At 41.1% G+C, this 20,391-nt stretch overlaps 2 protein-coding genes across 2 annotated transcripts in view; both read right to left on the reverse strand.

The window, feature by feature from the left end:
- Nucleotides 1-20,391, reverse strand: part of LOC121572388 (dispanin subfamily A member 2b-like) — a 30,112-nt gene that overhangs the window by 3,990 nt on the left and 5,731 nt on the right. The window lies entirely within an intron of this gene.
- LOC121572389 (catalase-like) overlaps nt 2,730-20,391 on the reverse strand; it is a 47,875-nt gene continuing 30,213 nt past the window's right edge. The window contains exons 10-12 of the mRNA XM_045222152.1: nt 11,782-11,842; nt 3,798-3,875; nt 2,730-3,505 (exon numbers count right to left, since the gene is read on the reverse strand). Of these exons, the coding sequence (XP_045078087.1) occupies nt 3,443-3,505; nt 3,798-3,875; nt 11,782-11,842 (202 nt within the window). The 3' untranslated portion in view covers nt 2,730-3,442. The remainder of the gene's footprint in view (nt 3,506-3,797; nt 3,876-11,781; nt 11,843-20,391) is intronic.

A 20,391-nucleotide genomic window follows, 5' to 3' on the forward strand; every position in this document is an offset into this window, starting at 1 on the left:
TGAGGAATTACAAAAATAATAATCATGATCGTTTGCCATTTAATTATCTATAGCATTTACGGACGGTTGGTAGTACGATCTTCTATAGTGGATGGTAAGTGCAACAGGTGGAACTGCCCCCAGGTGGAAGTTAAGGCATCTTGGAGGAGGCAGCGATGGCAGACGCACCTCCGCGGGTGTACACTCTCACAGAGTCCTGATAGAGAGGAGGAGGGAAGGAGACAAAGGGAAAGAAAGAGAAAATAGATTTGTGGATATAAACCAGTAAAACACAATCTTCTTTACGAGGGGTCCTGAGAGAAACAGTTACAACACAAATACATATTAAATGGGAAGGAATAAGACAAAAGTACTATTCGCATCTGCAACAAGCCGACTCAGATATGCGAGCGCTTTTCCTATTTTAACTATACTTTTATTGAAATAGGCAAAGACCATTTTAATTGACATAAGCTTTGGTGTACGTTGACAATAATGAATGGACTTACCTTCGTGGGCTCAGCGTTGTTGAGTAGGGCCTGAACCCTGTTTCCATAGTCTGCATGCACAGCCATCAGGTTCTGAATCTGGAAAAACAGGGGTTCAGAACATTTTGGATAGCGATGGCAGTAAAATAATTACATTATACAACATTATATTACAAAGATGACCTTCGTGGTGATAGGGTCTGACAAACAGAGTAAAAATTCACAGATTACTAGGAAAAGCTAAAACCAAGTTTATTCACCCACTGGGTCAAACAGCTGCATAAGACAAAGACATGTTTCCACAAGTACATATATTTATACCCTCTACTGGGCCGAGTCAACCACCATTCACTGCTTGAACAGCTGCACAGATGACAACCCCATAAAAATGCTCAATGTATTATGTATTTACAAAGCACTAGGGTTATTCAATTCTGGTCCTGGAGACCAACAGGGTGTGCAGGCTTTTATTCCAGCCCAGTAACACTCCTCTATCAACTAATCAAGGGCTTGATAAGTAGAATCAGGTATAGTCCTGGGCTATAACAAAAGCCTGCATACCCTGGAGTTAAGATCAGCTTGCTTTAAACCAGACACACCAAAACCACACATACAGCATTATCTTTTGATTTATTAGCATCAATTAAAGGCATCTCATTTTGTGGTGCAAAGAAGTTCACAATTTCACTTCTCTTCAGACAGGCGATATGAGTGGGAATGCTACCTAATGCAGAAACACTAACAGTGAAAAGCTGCAACATAGCAATCGAGTCTGGGCTTGTGAGAAGAGATAATGACAACGTTTCCTGTACAGGAAACAGTGGTGGTTCTTAATTCCCCAGCCCTAATTCAACCAAACTACAACTCTTCAGTGATTCATTCTGGTACAGAGTATTTACACAAATCAACACTAATATACAGAAAACATTTTTATAGTGATTAAAAGTCAAGGAAACAGATTAAACACTATACTGACAATGGAATGAAAATTATACTATAAACAACTGAATAAATGCATGGATTTTTCAGATAGCGTCTGTGTATTTGACCCGATGTAGTTTGGGGACAGATCTTCTCCCATAGGGCTGCAGTCTGACTATATTCATTTATGTGTGAACTTAGGCTAAATGGACAGGAAACTACATGTAAGAACTGACTCTCTCGTCATCTGTGCAGTAAGTAGCCTGAGGAATTACAAAAATAATAATCATGATCGTTTGCCATTTAATTATCTATAGCATTTACGGACGGTTGGTAGTACGATCTTCTATAGTGGATGGTAAGTGCAACAGGTGGAACTGCCCCCAGGTGGAAGTTAAGGCATCTTGGAGGAGGCAGCGATGGCAGACGCACCTCCGCGGGTGTACACTCTCACAGAGTCCTGATAGAGAGGAGGAGGGAAGGAGACAAAGGGAAAGAAAGAGAAAATAGATTTGTGGATATAAACCAGTAAAACACAATCTTCTTTACGAGGGGTCCTGAGAGAAACAGTTACAACACAAATACATATTAAATGGGAAGGAATAAGACAAAAGTACTATTCGCATCTGCAACAAGCCGACTCAGATATGCGAGCGCTTTTCCTATTTTAACTATACTTTTATTGAAATAGGCAAAGACCATTTTAATTGACATAAGCTTTGGTGTACGTTGACAATAATGAATGGACTTAACTTCGTGGGCTCAGCGTTGTTGAGTAGGGCCTGAACCCTGTTTCCATAGTCTGCATGCACAGCCATCAGGTTCTGAATCTGGAAAAACAGGGGTTCAGAACATTTTGGATAGCGATGGCAGTAAAATAATTACATTATACAACATTATATTACAAAGATGACCTTCGTGGTGTTAGGGTCTGACAAACAGAGTAAAAATTCACAGATTACTAGGAAAAGCTAAAACCAAGTTTATTCACCCACTGGGTCAAACAGCTGCATAAGACAAAGACATGTTTCCACAAGTACATATATTTATACCCTCTACTGGGCCGAGTCAACCACCATTCACTGCTTGAACAGCTGCACAGATGACAACCCCATAAAAATGCTCAATGTATTATGTATTTACAAAGCACTAGGGTTATTCAATTCTGGTCCTGAGACCAACAGGGTGTGCAGGCTTTTATTCCAGCCCAGTAACACTCCTCTATCAACTAATCAAGGGCTTGATAAGTAGAATCAGGTATAGTCCTGGGCTATAACAAAAGCCTGCATACCCTGGAGTTAAGATCAGCTTGCTTTAAACCAGACACACCAAAACCACACATACAGCATTATCTTTTGATTTATTAGCATCAATTAAAGGCATCTCATTTTGTGGTGCAAAGAAGTTCACAATTTCACTTCTCTTCAGACAGGCGATATGAGTGGGAATGCTACCTAATGCAGAAACACTAACAGTGAAAAGCTGCAACATAGCAATCGAGTCTGGGCTTGTGAGAAGAGATAATGACTACGTTTCCTGTACAGGAAACAGTGGTGGTTCTTAATTCCCCAGCCCTAATTCAACCAAACTACAACTCTTCAGTGATTCATTCTGGTACAGAGTATTTACACAAATCAACACTAATATACAGAAAACATTTTTTATAGTGATTAAAAGTCAAGGAAACAGATTAAACACTATACTGACAATGGAATGAAAATTATACTATAAACAACTGAATAAATGCATGGATTTTTCAGATAGCGTCTGTGTATTTGACCCGATGTAGTTTGGGGACAGATCTTCTCCCATAGGGCTGCAGTCTGACTATATTCATTTCTGTGTGAACTTAGGCTAAATGGACAGGAAACTACATGTAAGAACTGACTCTCTCGTCATCTGTGCAGTAAGTAGCCTGAGGAATTACAAAAATAATAATCATGATCGTTTGCCATTTAATTATCTATAGCATTTACGGACGGTTGGTAGTACGATCTTCTATAGTGGATGGTAAGTGCAACAGGTGGAACTGCCCCCAGGTGGAAGTTAAGGCATCACATCTTGGAGGAGGCAGCGATGGCAGACGCACCTCCACGGGTGTACACTCTCACAGAGTCCTGGTAGAGAGGAGGAGGGAAGGAGACAAAGGGAAAGAAAGGGAAAATAGATTTGTGGATATAAACCAGTAAAACACAATCTTCTTTACGAGGGGTCCTGAGAGAAACAGTTACAACACAAATACATATTAAATGGGAAGGAATAAGACAAAAGTACTATTCGCATCTGCAACAAGCCGACTCAGATATGCGAGCGCTTTTCCTATTTTAACTATACTTTTATTGAAATAGGCAAAGACCATTTTAATTGACATAAGCTTTGGTGTACGTTGACAATAATGAATGGACTTACCTTCATGGGCTCAGCGTTGTTGAGTAGGGCCTGAACCCTGTTTCCATAGTCTGCATGCACAGCCATCAGGTTCTGAATCTGGATAGCGATGGCAGTAAAATAATTACATTATATAACATTATATTACAAAGATGGCCTTCGTGGTGTTAGGGTCTGACAAACAGAGTAAAAATTCACAGATGACTAGGAAAAGCTAAAACCAAGTTTATTCACCCACTGGGTCAAACAGCTGCATAAGACAAAGACGTTTCCACAAGTACATATATTTATACCCTCTACTGGGCGGAGTCAACTCCTTGCACATCCAGACAGCCAATACATCTCTGTTGCTAGGCAGGAACTTAAGTGGTTCCTCTCATTGGTGTAGTCATGGACCTGCCTCCTATGTCTCAATCTCATAGGACTGTTCCTCCTCACTTCATCTGACCTGACCTCGGCCCACATTCCTCACTCCTCCCTAATCCACGGCTATACAACCTTTTTTCAGTGACTGAAACCAGACTGTTGCCCTTCTCCTCTCAATAGGATACATGAGATTTAACCATAACATCATGAAGTGCTTTGAGAGACTAGTCAAGGATCATATCACCTCTACCTTACCTGCCACCCTAGACCCACTTCAATTTGCTTACCGCCCCAATAGATCCACAGACGATGCAATCGCCATCACACTACACACTGCCCTATCCCATCTGGACCAGAGGAATACCTATGTAAGAATGCTGTTCATTGACTATAGCTCAGCATTCAACATCATAGTACCCTCCAAGCTCATCATTAAGCTTGAGGCCCTGGGTCTGAACCCCGCCCTGTGCAACTTCAATCTCAAATCCATCAGACTGTTAAATAGCCTTCACTAGCACATTAGAGGCTGCTGCCTATACACATAGACTAGAAATCACTGGCCACTTTAATAAATGGAACACTAGTCACTTTAATAATGTTTACATATCTTGCATTACTCATCTCATATGTACAGTGGGGAAAAAAAGTATTTAGTCAGCCACCAATTGTGCAAGTTCTCCCACTTAAAAAGATGAGAGAGGCCTGTAATTTTCATCATAGGTACACGTCAACTATGACAGACAAAATGAGGAAAACATTTCCAGAAAATCACATTGTAGGATTTTTAATGAATTTATTTGCAAATTATGGTGGAAAATAAGTATTTGGTCAATAACAAAAGTTTCTCAATACTTTGTTATATACCCTTTGTTGGCAATGACACAGGTCAAACGTTTTCTGTAAGTCTTCACAAGGTTTTCACACACTGTTGCTGGTATTTTGGCCCATTCCTCCATGCAGATCTCCTCTAGAGAAGTGATGTTTTGGGGCTGTCGCTGGGCAACACAGACTTTCAACTCCCTCCAAAGATTTTCTATGGGGTTGAGATCTGGAGACTGGCTAGGCCACTCCAGGACCTTGAAATGCTTCTTACGAAGCCACTCCTTCGTTGCCCGGGCGGTGTGTTTGGGATCATTGTCATGCTGAAAGACCCAGCCACGTTTCATCTTCAATGCCCTTGCTGATGGAAGGAGGTTTTCACTCAAAATCTCACAATACAGCATTATCTTTTGATTTATTAGCATCAATTAAAGGCATCTCATTTTGTGGTGCAAAGAAGTTCACAATTTCACTTCTCTTCAGACAGGCGATATGAGTGGGAATGCTACCTAATGCAGAAACACTAACAGTGATAAGCTGCAACATAGCAATCGAGTCTGGGCTTGTGAGAAGAGATAATGACTACGTTTCCTGTACAGGAAACAGTGGTGGTTCTTAATTCCCCAGCCCTAATTCAACCAAACTACAACTCTTCAGTGATTCATTCTGGTACAGAGTATTTACACAAATCAACACTAATATACAGAAAACATTTTTTATAGTGATTAAAAGTCATTCATTCTTTCCTTTACATGGATCAGTCGTCCTGGTCCCTTTGCAGAAAAACAGCCCCAAAGCATGATGTTTCCACCCCCATGCTTCACAGTAGGTATGGTGTTCTTTGGATGCAACTCAGCATTCTTTGTCCTCCAAACACGACGAGTTGAGTTTTTACCAAAAAGTTCTATTTTGGTTTCATCTGACCATATGACATTCTCCCAATCCTCTTCTGGATCATCCAAATGCACTCTAGCAAACTTCAGACGGGCCTGGACATGTACTGGCTTAAGCAGGGGGACACGTCTGGCACTGCAGGATTTGAGTCCCTGGCGGCGTAGTGTGTTACTGATGGTAGGCTTTGTTACTTTGGTCCCAGCTCTCTGCAGGTAATTCACTAGGTCCCCCCGTGTGGTTCTGGGATTTTTGCTCACCGTTCTTGTGATCATTTTGACCCCACAGGGTGAGATCTTGCGTGGAGCCTCAGATCGAGAGAGATTATCAGTGGTCTTGTATGTCTTCCATTTTCTAATAATTGCTCCCACAGTTGATTTCTTCAAACGAAGCTGCTTACCTATTGCAGATTCAGTCTTCCCAGCCTGGTGCAGGTCTACAATTTTGTTTCTGGTGTCCTTTGACAGCTCTTTGGTCTTGGCCATAGTGGAGTTTGGAGTGTGACTGTTTGAGGTTGTGGACAGGTGTATTTTATACTCATAACAAGTTCAAACAGGTGCCATTAATACAGGTAACGAGTGGAGAACAGAGGAGCCTGAAGTTACAGGTCTGTGAGAGCCAGAAATCTTGCTTGTTTGTAGGTGACCAAATACTTATTTTCCACCATAAAATCATTAAAAATCTTACAATGTGATTTTCTTGATTTTTTTTCCTCAATTTGTCTGTCATAGTTGACGTGTACCTATGATGAAAATTACAGGCCTCTCTCATCTTTTTAAGTGGGAGAACTTGCACAATTGGTGGCTGACTAAATACTTTTTTCCCCCACTGTATATACTGTATTCTATACTATTCTACTGTATCTTAGTCTATGCCGCTCTGACATTGCTCGTCCATATATTTATTTATAAATTCTTAATTCCATTGCTTAGATTTGTGTGTATTGGGTATATGTTGTGAAATTGTTATATATTACTTGTTAGATATTACGGCACTGTCAGAGCTAGAAACACAAGCATTTCGCTACACCTGCAATAACATCTGCTAAACACGCGCATGTGACCAATAAAATGTGATTTGATTTGATTTGAACTTTCTCGCTCAGTAGATTTGCATACACCCAGTTCTAATATGTTAACATGAATAAGGATATTTCCATTTATTTCAAGTTAAAACCCAACAGTGGTAGTGAGGACGATCATGATGGCTATAGTGCCTTCAGAAAGTATTCAACCCCCCTTGACTTTTTCCACATTTTGTTGTATTATACAGCCTGCATTTAAAATGAATTAAATTGAGATTTTTTTTTGGTCAATGGGCTACACACAATACCCCATAATGTCAAAGGGAATTATGTTTTTTATTTGTTTTACAAATTAATTAAATGAAAAGCTGAAATATTTTGTCAATAAGTATTCAACCTCTCTGTTATGGCCAGCCTAAATAAGTTCAGGTGTAAACATTTGCTTAACAAGTCACGATAAGTTGCAATAATAGTGCTTAACATGATTTTACAAAGCAGACATTGAATATCCATTTGAGCATGGTGAAGTTATTAATTACACTTTGGATGGTGTATCAATACACCCAGTCACTACAAATATACAAGCATTTTTCCTAGGTCAACGTTGACTTTAAAACAGTTGCAGAGTTTAAATGGCTGTGATAGGACAAAACTGAGGATGGATCAACAACATTGTAGTTACTCCACAAAACTGACCTTATTGACAGAGTGAAAAGAAGGAAACTTGTAGAGAATAAAAATATTCCATAATATGTATCTTGTTTGCAACAAGGCACTAAAGTAATACTGCAAAAAATTTGGCAAAGCAATTCACTTTCTGTCCTGAATACAAAGTGTTATGTTTGGGGCAAATCCAATACAACACATTACTGAGTACCACTCTCCATATTTTCATGCATAGTGGTGACTGCATCATGTTATGGGTATGCTTGTAATCGTTAAGAACTGGGGAGTTTTTCAGGATAAAAAAGAAATGGAATGGAGCTAAGCACAGGCAAAATACTAGAGGAAAACCTGGTTCAGTCTGCTTTCCACCAAACACTGCGAAATGAATTCACCTTTGAGCAGGACAATAATCTAAAACAAGGCCAAATCTACACAGGAGTTGCTTACAGTAGCAAAAAGACAGTGAATGTTCCTGAGTGGCCGAGTTACAGTTTTGACTTAAATCTACTTGAAAATCTATGGCAAGACCTGAAAATGGTTGTCTAGCCATGACCAACAACCAATTTGACAGAGCTTGAAGATTTTGAAAAGAATAATGGGCAAATGTTGCACAATCCAGGTGTGGAAAGCTTTTAGAGACGTTCCCAGAAAGACTCACAGCTGCCAAAAGTGATTCTAACATGTATTGACTCAGGGGGTTGAATATTTATCAAATCAAGATATATTAGCGTTTTATTATACATAATTGCTATACAAATGTTAGAATTTTTCTTCCACTTTGACATTACGGAGTATTTTGTGTAGATCGTTGACAAAAAATGACAATTATATCCATTTTAATCCCACTTTGTAAAAACAAAATGTGGAAAAGGTCAAGGGGTGTGAATACTTTCTGAAGGTGCTGTAGCAACCATGAAGACAGTGTGGTGGTGGAGAGGTTGATATGAATAGTAATGATGATGATTGTGATGATAAAAAAACATGAAGATATGTACAGTTGAAGTCGGAAGTTTACATACACTTAGGTTGGAGTCATTAAAACTCGTTTTTCAATCACTCCACAAATGTCTTGTTAATGAACTATAGTTTTGGCAAGTCGGTTAGGACATCTACTTTGTGCATGACACAAGTAATTTTTCCAACAATTGTTTACAGACAGATTATTTCACTTATAATTCACTGTATCACAATTCCAGTGGGTCAGATGTTTACATACACTAAGTTGACTGTGCCTTTAAACAGCTTGGAAAATTCCAGAAAATGATGTCATAGCTTTAGAAGCTTCAGATAGACTAATCAACATAATTTCAGTCAATTGGAGGTGTACCAGCGGATGTATTTCAAGGCCTACCTTCAAAGTCAGTGCCTCTTTGCTTGACATCGTGGGAAAATCAAAAGAAATCAGCCAAGACCTCAGAAAATAAATTGTAGACCTCCACAAGTCTGGTTCATCCTTGGGAGCAATTACCAAACGCCTGAAGGTACCACGTTCATCTGTACAAACAATAGTACGCAAGTATAAACACCATGGGACCACGCAGCCATCATACCGCTCAGGAAGGAGACGCGTTCTGTCTCCTAGAGATGAACGTACTTTGGTGCGAAAAGTGCAAATCAATCCCAGAACAACAGCAAAGGACCTTGTGAAGAAGCTGGAGGAAACAGGTACAAAAGTATCTATATCCACAGTAAAACGAGTCCTATATCGACATAAACTGAAAGGCCGCTCAGCAAGGAAGAAGCCACTGCTCCAAAACCGCCATAAAAAAAGCAAGACTACGGTTTGCAACTGCAAATGGGGACAAAGATCGTACTTTTTGGAGAAATGTCCTCTGGTCTGATGAAACAAAAATAGAACTGTTTGGCCATAATGACCATCGTTATGTTTGGAGGAAAAAGGGGGTTATTGCAAGCCGACGAACACCATCCAGCACGGTGTGGCAGCATCATGTTGTGGGGGTGCTTTGCTGCAGGAGGGACTGGTGCACTTCACAAAATAGATGGCATCATGAGGAAGGAAAATTATGTGTATATATTGAAGCAACATCTCAAGACATCAGTCAGGAAGTTAAAGCTTGGTCGCAAATGGGTCTTCCAAATGGACAACGACCCCAAGCATACTTCCAAAGTTGTGGCAAAATAGCTTAAGGACAACAAAGTCAAGGTATTGGAGTGGCCATCACAAAGCCCTGACCTCAATCCTATAGAACATTTGTGGGCTGAACTGAAAAAGCGTGTGCGAGCAAGGAGGCCTACAAACCTGACTCAGTTACACCAGCTCTGTCAGGAGGAATGGGCCAAAATTCACCCAACTTATTGTGGGAAGCTTGTGGAAGTCTACCCGAAACGTTTGACCCAAGCTAAACAATTTAAAGGCAATGCTACCAAATACTAATTGAGTGTATGTAAACTTCTGACCCACTGGGAATGTGATGAAATAAGTAAAAGCTGAAATAAATCATTCTCTCTACCATTAATCTGACATTTCACATTCTTAAAATAAAGTGGTGATCCTAACTGACCTAAAACAGGGAATTTTTACTTGGATTAAATGTCAGGAATTGTGAAAAACTGAGTTTAAATGTATTTGGCTAAGGTGTATGTAAACTTCCGACTTCAACTGTAAATATAACATGATTGCTGATCCCAATGATGATGAAAATGGTGACTGTCACGGATCCCCCCGGTACTGCTGCTCATTCTGTTCACCAGTTCCGGAGGTCTATGTCACCGGCCTTCAAGGCGTCACTGACATGGATTATTACCACCAACCCCGGACTGTCTTGTCTCATTACGCACACCTGGTTCCCATTCCCCCTGATTAGTATGTGTATATATAGCTCTGGAAAAAATTGAGAGGCCACTGCAAATTTTTCTTAAATCAGCATCTCTACATGTATGACAGCCATTCCATTCCAGTGTCTGTTGAATTCCAGCACAGGCACATCTCATTCTACTGAATTAGGTACTGATTAGGTGATCACCTGAACCAAATCTTATTTAACGAGGAAAAGTATAAAAACCACTGCTGTGGTCATCACTATCCTCTTGCAATAGGACCAGCTGGATGGCAAAAACAGTGCTAATAGTACCTCAAAAGTAATATTAATCAAAAAATAACTATTGACCATGCCAAAAGAGTTGAAAAGGAAAGTTTTGAGTGAGGAAAAGAAGGGTTCAATTCTGGCTTTACTGGCAGAGGGATACAGTGAGCGTCAGGTTGCTTCCATCTTTAAAATTTTAAAGACGGCGGGTTCATAAGAACAAGGTCAAGCAGCAGACATTGGGGACAACAAAGCTACAGACCGGCAGAGGGCGAAAACGACTCTCTACTGACCGGGATGACCTCCAACTCATTTGAATGTCACTCAACAACCGTAGGATGACATCAAGTGACCTACAAAAAGAATGGCAAACGGCAGCTGGGGTGAAGTGCACTGCGAGGACGGCTCGAAACAGGCTCCTAGGGGCAGGGCTGAAGTCGTGCAAAGCTAGAAAAAAGCCCTTCATCGATGAGAAGCAAAGAAGATCCAGGCTGAGGTTTGCAAAAGACCATAAGGATTGGACCGTAGAGGACTGAAGTAAGGCCATCTTCTCTGATGAGTCCAATTTTCAGCTTTGCCCAACACCTGGTCTTCTAATGGTTAGACGGAGACCTGGAGAGGCCTACAAGCCACAGTGTCTCGCACCCACTGTGAAATTTGGTGGAGGATCGGTGATGATCTGGGGGTCCTTCAGCAAGGCTGGAATCGGGCAGATTTATTTTGACCAGTTTTCATTTTCTGCAAATAAATGCTCTAAATGACAATATTTTTATTTGGAATTTGGGAGAAATGTTGTCAGTAGTTTATAGAATAAAACAAAAATGTTAATTTCACCCAAACACATACCTATAAATAGTAAAATTAGTATATTTTTGCAGTGGTCTCTTAAAATTCGATTATTGTCCCATGTCCGTTGGTCTCGTGAGTACCGTGTATTGTGCTCTTGTTATTACGGGTTTCATCCCGTGTATGTATTTAGAGGTTTACACCTCGCTCTTTTGTTTGGGTTACAGCCCTGTGTTATATATATACGTGTTTGTTTTGGGCTTCGTCCTCGTTGTTTGTTATGACGTACCTGGTGTTGGGTGGAGAAATAAAAACCCTAATACGTGTCTTCCTATCATTATTCAACGTGACAGTGACTTAGACAATCATAATTATGACGATTATGATGATGAGGAGGAGAAGAACTCACCCAGCGTTTCTGGATGAAGACTTGGGCTCCCTTCAGGGCACCAGCCATGTTCTGACAGAGCCTCTGGCTCCAATCAGCCTGCAACCTCAATCCATGAGTATATCATATATTCTACATGTCCTGGAAGAGCCAGAGCTGGAATGCTCTTTGCTCCAGTGTATGACGGGGCAATGAAGTCCAGATCCACATACTTATTCTTGACTACAGAAAGTGGCAAGCCTTTTTCTAAGAAACAAGGCCTGTGCATTTAACAATGGATCCAAAAATTATCTAAAATACCCTTCCTGACAGCACATCAAACATGAGACTCGTAAAATGTTGGGGTTAGTGAAAAATATGTTGTTAGTTCCTCTTGTAAATTGTCCATCTACCTTGAAGCTGAGCTAGCGATTGCAGATCACTGGCTTGCATCTGTTTGAGCCAGTCAAAATCTCTGTCCCGACTGATCCTGTCAAGATCTTTGTCCTCGATGGCGAAAGCTACCATTCTTTGCCAAAACTCGATGTTGGACCCTGTTCTGTCTTGCGCCACCATGCGTTAGCGCACATCTTTAAGTGTCCAGCCTGCCAGGACTCTGGTCTCCGGGCATCGCGGAAGCTGACTCATCATCAGATAGTGCTGCCGCACTGTTCATCTGAACCACTACTTTCCCTTTAAATGGCTCACTTAATTTTGGAGTATGCACCGGTGTGACCTGTTAAAGGGTACTCAATAAAGTAACAACAAAGTGTGGTCAAAGACTAACTTAGTTGTGGTCATGATCTGGTTACCTATAACTACAAACATAGTTATGTTTGGGGTTTTTACATATTCACTTCCTTCCAGTTATCGTCTAAACTACCCACAATGCACTATTTCTCAACGTCATATGGAGAATCTACTCTGTGTTAGCTAGCTCGAGCTGGCTAACATTAACCACTAGCCATGCAGACCAAGTGTTTGCAGTGGTTAGCTACCAATCACAAGGAGGTGTGATGTAAACAACCGATCAGATTCCCCACAGGTGGGGGCCACATGATCCTGCTCGGCTGCTCCAGTCCAGGCAGCTCTGACTTCTACTGCACTACCGGCAGGCTTTCCGCTGGCTCAAAAGGAAAGTGGAAAATCAAACCTTCTTTGGTAGCTAACTCAGCCATCAATCAGTAAGCCTGCGCTCTCTCTAGTTTATATCTGCTGGCTTTTTTGTGTTCTGTGGGTTCCTGCCTGTGCTAGACTAGTTGGTGGTGTTCTGTGGCTTACTACTTAGCTATGTTGACCATGGTGGTTGGTTAGCTAGGCTAGTTAGATGGCTAGGCTAGCTAGCAGGCTAAAATAACTAACTTTAGCTGGCTGTCTTGCTGTCTAAGATACAGTAGCTGCATATACCGGTAACATTATTTAATAACTGGTTAAATGGCGTTATGTATTTCCCAAACTTTGGTTTACTTAATGTAACTGTAAGCTAGGTGTTGATAACAAACGGCTGACACATGCAGTCACGCAATGTTAGCAGGCTGGTAGGGCTAACGTCAGCAGGCTAGTAGGGCTAACAGTAGCAGGCTAGTTGGCTAGCAACTTTGTAGGCTGATTTATAACAAATTCATAAAGTATTTGCTTGTAAGTTGGCTGTAAATTAAATAGAAGTTATACATTTGAAGTTATTTCTGTTGGAGTTTACATTATAGGGAATAGGCTGGCTTGCCGGTCCACCATATTATGTTACACGCCGCAAAAACATTTTATGGCAAGACTTCGGCATTCTGATCGGTTTTATGTAATAATGTAATACTCTTTAAGTCTTGATTGTGTATACGTTGCACTATCCAAATTGAGAATATCATTCTCTAGTAATTTGCTGATAAACAAATTATTGAACTAATCATCCTGTACCGATTTGATACTACTATTATTATTAACCGTGTAACCAGGGGCGGTGTGTTCATTAGGGCGATATGGGCGACGCACTGCCAAACGGGAAAAGGAAGGGATTTTTTTTCTAATCAATTATATCACGGCAACAGTAGTTATCAGTGTTCTAATCTAGACGTCTGATCTGCCACTAAATGTCCAATCAGGCTAAAGTCGTGCTTCAAATGGCCCCGCCCCTTTTGGGGCGATTTCAGTCAGGTTGAAAATCGCCCCAGAAGTCTCTCATAGACTCTCATGTAAAATCTTTTTTTTTCAAATATCAGAGCTTTCAATACAATCTCTATGGGTTCCGGGAGGGCTTGCACTTATGCGCTTTCGTCATACGTAACATAACCATGAACGTAACTAAGAAAAGAGCGGGTAGCAGCGTCAATCAATTCACGTACTACTGTCAAGATGGCTAGCGTTCAGTGCAACTCGATTGTCTCTTTGAAAGAAGTTCCTTTTTGTCGGCGAACAAATCAAGATAAATTGGCAACGAAACAATTAGGACCTCCCAGACCAAATTTTATAATTCAACAGGTTTCTACTAAAGGGGGAAAGTCCTACACCCGAGGATTTTCCAAAAATTGGTACGAACGAAAAACCTGGCTAGCAGGCTGCGATGTAGCTAATGCGGTCTTCTGCTACCCCTGCTTACTCTTTCACCCTGAAGGCGGCACGGCAGACAGCACCGCTTGGACAGCGACTGGTGTAACGGACATGCACCATCTTTCAGAAAAGATTAAGAAACATGAGCTGTCAAAGACCCACATGGATAGCTGTTTGAGATTGTCTGCTTTGGGGAGAGTGAACATTGCCACTCAACTGGATGAGGGATACAGGCTAGCTGTCCGCCGCCACAACGATGAGGTTAGCAAGAACCGCCACATCCTCAGCCGGCTAATCCAGTGTGTGAAGTTTTGCGGAGTGTTTGAGTTAGCTTTGCGAGGCAAAGATGAAACTGAGGGCTCCACCAACCCTGGTATTTTTCTTGGACTTGTCAACTTTGTGGCACAATTAGATGAGGTGTTTGATGACCATCTTAAAAATGCTAAAGTTTTCAAGGGCACATCAAAGACCATTCAAAACGAGCTACTGGAGTGTATGCTAGCGGTCATGAGGGAACATATTGTGGAGGAGGTGAAGTCGGCGAACTTCGTAGCTATCTAAGCTGTCGAGACCACGGACGTTTCTACACAGACACAGCTGGTGCTTGTGCTGAGGTACATAGATAGCAACCACAAAGTGCAGGAGCGCTTTTTTGAGTTCCTTCCCATCTCGGAATCAACCTCAGTCTCAATCGCCAGTGTGCTTTTGGAGAGACTGAACGGTCTTTTGCCGACGACGAGAAAGTCAAACTCATTGCGCAAGCTTACGATGGAGCCAGTGTGATGAGGGGAGAGAAGGCTGGTGTGCAGCAAAAGGTGCGTGAGCATTTCAAGAATGCCCATTATGTGCATTGCTATGCGCATCAGCTGAATTTGATCATGCAGCAAGCTACTTCTCGCATCAAAAAAGTGAACATTTTCTTTTCCGATCTGAGCGGGATTGCAACTTTTTTTTCCCGGTCACCCAAACGCACCAGCATTCTTGACCAGACTGTTGCACGAAGACTGCCCAGACCTTCATCCACACGGTGGAACTTCAACAGCAGAGTCGTGAACACTGTCTACGAGAATCGAGACGACCTCATAGAATGTTTTGAAATTTTTCAATAAAATAAACTGCTGTTCCAATTGCGTCCACTGGATGGCGCAATAGCAATTGTGTTAAGCAAGCAAACTGTTTATACCGGGGCAGAGCAAGTAGGTCAAGCACGTGCAGCCAATGAGCTATTTTGTTTTGCCCGCGATATTTATTACGGCTTCTACTTTTAACATTATGTGCTTTGGCACCCTCATTGCCCCAATATGTCTCTGTCAAAAAAGAGAAAAGTGGACGCAGAGTGCAGAGTGTTCCAAGAAAAATGGTCATCCTATTTAATCACGGAATTGAATGGGAAAGCTGTATGTTTGGTGTGTTCAGAGCATGTTGCAGTGCTGAAAGAATATAACCTTCGTCGCCACTATGTGAGTCTTCATGCCGACAAATATGACAACTTTCAAGGACAGCGGAGATGAGAGAAGGTGAATGAACTGTTGGCGGGTCTGAAGAAACAGCAGTCTGTGTTTACTCACAGCCGAGACATCAGTGACGCTGCAGTGAAAGCTAGCTACCTCATTGCTAATGAAATCGCAGTGGCTTCAAAACCATTTAGTGAGGGTGAATTTGTAAAAACATGCATGATGAAGGCAGCGGAGATTGTGTGCCCTGAAAAGCGGCAGGCTTTTGCAAATATCAGCCTGACAAGAAACACAGTTGCAGACAGGATTTCCGATCTTTCAGTGGATTTGGACAGCCAGTTGAAGCAAAAAGTAAAGTCATTTATTGCGTTTTCGGTTGCAATTGATGAAAGCACGGACATTACAGATGTTGCACAACTGGCCATTTTTTTCATCCGCGGAGTTGATGACACATTGACCGTCACCGAGGAGTTCGTGGAGTTGGTGCCGATGACCGATACAACGACAGCAGCTGATATTTTTACCGCACTCGTCGGGCGCGCTGGACAGGGTCGGAGTGGACTGGTCCCGCGCTGTCAGCCTGGCTACAGATGGTGCGCCCTCAATGATCGGGAAAAAAGCAGGCGTTGTGACAAAGTTCAGAGAGAAAGTGCAATCTGCAAATGGAGGACGTGATTTTTTGACTTTTCACTGTATTTTGCACCAGGAGGCTTTGTGTTGCAAGTCATTAAAGATGGATAACGTCATGAAGGTGGTCATCCAAACTGTTGATTTCATCCGATCCAGAAGCCTGAATCACCGTCAGTTTGACAGCCTTCTCAGAGAGAAAGACCACATCTATGGCCTGCCATACCACACTGAGGTAAGATGGTTAAGCCGAGGTGCTGTGCTGAGGCGTTTCTTTGATTTACGAGAAGAAATTGAACAGTTCATGGAAGAAAAGGGCAAACCAGTGTTAGAATTTCATTCCGCAGAATGGATGCCGGACCTTGCATTTATGGTGGATGTTACAGAGCACCTGAATAACTTGAACAAACAGCTGCAAGGGCGCAACAAAGTTGTCACGCAGTATTATGACAGCATACGTTCTTTCAAGTTGAAGCTGTCATTGTGGGAGACGCAACTTGCCGGTGGTGATGCAGCTCACTTCCCCTGTCTGAAAAATGTGTGCGCGACACAACATGTGGCAGACATGAAGCGGTTCAAAGATAAAATAACTGGACTGTTACGGGAGTTTGAGCAACGCTTTCAGATTTATGTTTATATGTTTTTATGTTGATGTGCTATTGTTTTTAATTTATTTTATTTTATTTGTATATTTAACCTATTCTTGACTCTGTGGTTCTTGCACTTGTTTGGGGAACAGGATTTCATTGTTTTTATCTACCTTTCTGCCTGAGAAATGACACCCTGATATAGTTCTGTGATCTGTGAAACAGTTCTGTTAATCACTGAGGCATTGTGTGTTTGTGTGTTCTTTTTCTTTAGAATTTTCAAATAAACTTGACGTGTTTTATGATTAATAGTGATGTTGTGCTTGTACTATTTTGGACACACTGTCCTCAGGCTCCAGCTTTATGTTGTATGTTGATCGTATTAAAACAAAGAAAACAATCTGAAGTTGTTGTTTTTAAGTTATATATACCATGATTTTTCCGGTCCGGCCCACTTGGGAATAGATTTTCCTCCATGTGGCCCCTGAGCTAAAATGAGTTTGACACCCCTGCCATAAGGTAAGATTAAACAATATCATTCGATCTTTCTCAAAGCAGAGCTTTATTTGAAAATGTATGCATGAAAGGAGACTGCATTTGTGTTTGAAATTACATTATTCTCATTATATATGGCCAGTGGTGTAATCTATCTTATTTTATATACTATGTGTACTGTACAGTGGTGCTCATAAGTGTATGAACACATTCTAAAGTTGACTAAAAAGAGGAATAAAAAAAATAAAAAATCATCTTTTGGAAATTGATCTTAATGACTTAATTAAAAAAGTTGGAAAATCCAACCTTTAAGGACCCCAATTTTCTTTTCTTTTTTATTCCTCGTTTTAGTCAACTTTAGCATGGGCTCATAAGCTTATGAGCACCACTGTATACTGTGCTGAACATCCAGGCTATGTGAGACACAAAGGCTAACTTAAACACTAAAGACTTTATGCATCCCTGCCCATTTTAAGTGGAACTGAAGTATTTGTACTATACATGGATACATTGCATATACCTGTGCATCACATAGACAACAATACTGTACAAAGCCAACAAACACATTGGTCTGTTTGCCTTCAGGGACTCCTCTCAACAGCAGCTGCAAGAAGCAACAGGAGCCAAAAGACCCAGAACAGCTTTGAGAGAAGAGGAGAAGCAGAGGCTGTCTGAAGAGGTCTGCAACACCATCCTGGATCACACCAAAGAAAGGTTATCTTTCTCTGGCCACCTTGTGAGTGCTACCTTACTGCAAGCAGACATGTTTGAAAGGTACTGCCATTCATTTCCTGATGAGGCTCTGAATGCCACTGTGAATGCATACCCCATGCTGAGCAAGGCAAAGCTCAAGACAGAACTATCTCTGATCTATGAGAATCCTGAATTCAAGGGCTGCTGTGGTGCACTGGCACTGTACCAGGTTCTCATGAGCTACAACCTCCAGGAGACGTTCTCTGAGACTGTGACTCTGTTGAACATCCTCATAACTACTCCCATGACAACAGCTGAAGCTGAGAGATGTTTCTCAAATTTGACACGAGTTAAGACATTCCTGCGAAATTCAATGGGCCAGGAACGTCTGAATGCACTGGCCATGCTTTCCATGGAGAGGGAACTAGTCCTCAGCATGCCTGATTTCAATGAGAAAGTCATTGACCGCTTTGCTGCATTGAAAGAGAGAAGAGAACAGTTTCAGTACAAGTAATGTAGCCTCTCTCTCTCTTTGTCCCTCCCTGTCTGTCTCTTTAACACACACACGCCCAAATCAGTTCACAGTTGATGTTGTTTAAAATAGTTATTTTTCATTTTAAAAAACGTTAAAAAAATAAAAAAATCTGTTCATGTTCATTTTTACAAATCTATACAATTGGCCAGAATATGGTTGTTCATATTTACAAATCTATACAATTGGCCAGAATATGGTTGTTCATTTTTACAAAGCCATACAGATAGCTGTGTTTACCTTTTCTATAAATTATTTTCAAATTCTGTTTTCAGGCAAAATGTCTATCACTGTTCATTTTCACAAATCAAAGAGGGCAGAATATGGAAGTCTATAAAAATTTCTTATTACCAATAACTTGCATCAATGTTTTCAGTAGCCTCTATCAAAAGCTCCTGCTTGCTTGTTGTGAATTATGCTCAGGTGCACATATTTCCAATTCAACCATGAGGCCTTTTTGAAGCAAGTAATGTGTATATCAGAATTATTTAGTTAAACTTAGCAGCACCTCATCATTCTGGTTTGGTCTTCAATGTGTAAAGCCAAGATGCCCAGACCACACTAGGTCAAGCCTCACTTGTTCATTCCCCTATTTGGGACAACGTTACTTTGCTTTTATTAAGTAGCACTTTGGTCATATCCTACATTCCACAAAATGTAGTTCTAAAGATCCACTTCAGTGTTGCCAGATCTCGCGAGACAAATAAGCAACCAGGCCTGTGAAAAAAAGCCCAAAACAAGCAACTTTTTCTACGGAGCCCCCCTAGGTTCTGGGTGTAGGTCACCTAAATCATCAGAAAAATTGCCCCCCCTGAGAATTTTTTCAGGATCCGCCACTGCGTGTAACCATTGATCAATAGATATATTTTTACTATTGTTATGGGTTCCTCTGATACAAAACAAGCTCTTGAAAACCGTATGAATTCATGAATCTGATATTAGGCTCATCAAATATTACTATTATTCTCATTTTTGTCATATAGTGTTATTGTTAAGATAGGTCAGGTCTTCTTAAAATACCATGTTTGTCCAAATTCAGAAAGTATTCAGACTCCTTCCCTTTTTCCACATTTTGTTACTTATTTTAAAATATATTAAATACGTTTTTCATCATCAACCTACACCGTAATGACGAAGTGAAAATAGGTTTTTAGAAATTTTTGCAAATATATATAAAAAATTAAATAAATAATACCTTATATAAATAAGTATTCAGACCCTTTGCTATAAGACTCGAAATTGAGCTCAGGTGCATCCTGTTTCCATTGACCATCCTTGAGATGTTTCTACAACTTGATTGGAGTCCACCTGTGGTAAATTCAATTGATTGGACATGATTTGGAAAGGCACACACCTGTCTATATAAGGTCCCACAGTTGACAATGCATGTCAGAGCAAAAACCAAGCCATGAGGTTGAAGGAATTATCCGTAGAGCTCCGAGACAGGATTGTGTCGAGGCACAGATCTGGGGAAGGGTACCAAAACATTTCTGCAGCATTGAAGGTCCACAAGAACACAGTGGCCTCCATCATTCTTAAATGGAAGAAGTTTGGAACCACCAAGTCTCTTCCTAGAGCTGGCCGCCCGGCCAAACTGAGCAATCAGGGGAGAAGGACCTTGGTCAGAGAGCTGACCAAGAACCCGATGGTCACTCTGACAGAGCTCTAGAGTTCCTCTGTGGAGATGGGAGAACCTTCCAGAAGGACAACCATCTCTGCAGCA

Source organism: Coregonus clupeaformis, chromosome 8, assembly GCF_020615455.1.
Source record: "Coregonus clupeaformis isolate EN_2021a chromosome 8, ASM2061545v1, whole genome shotgun sequence".
Taxonomy (NCBI): Eukaryota; Metazoa; Chordata; class Actinopteri; order Salmoniformes; family Salmonidae; genus Coregonus; species Coregonus clupeaformis.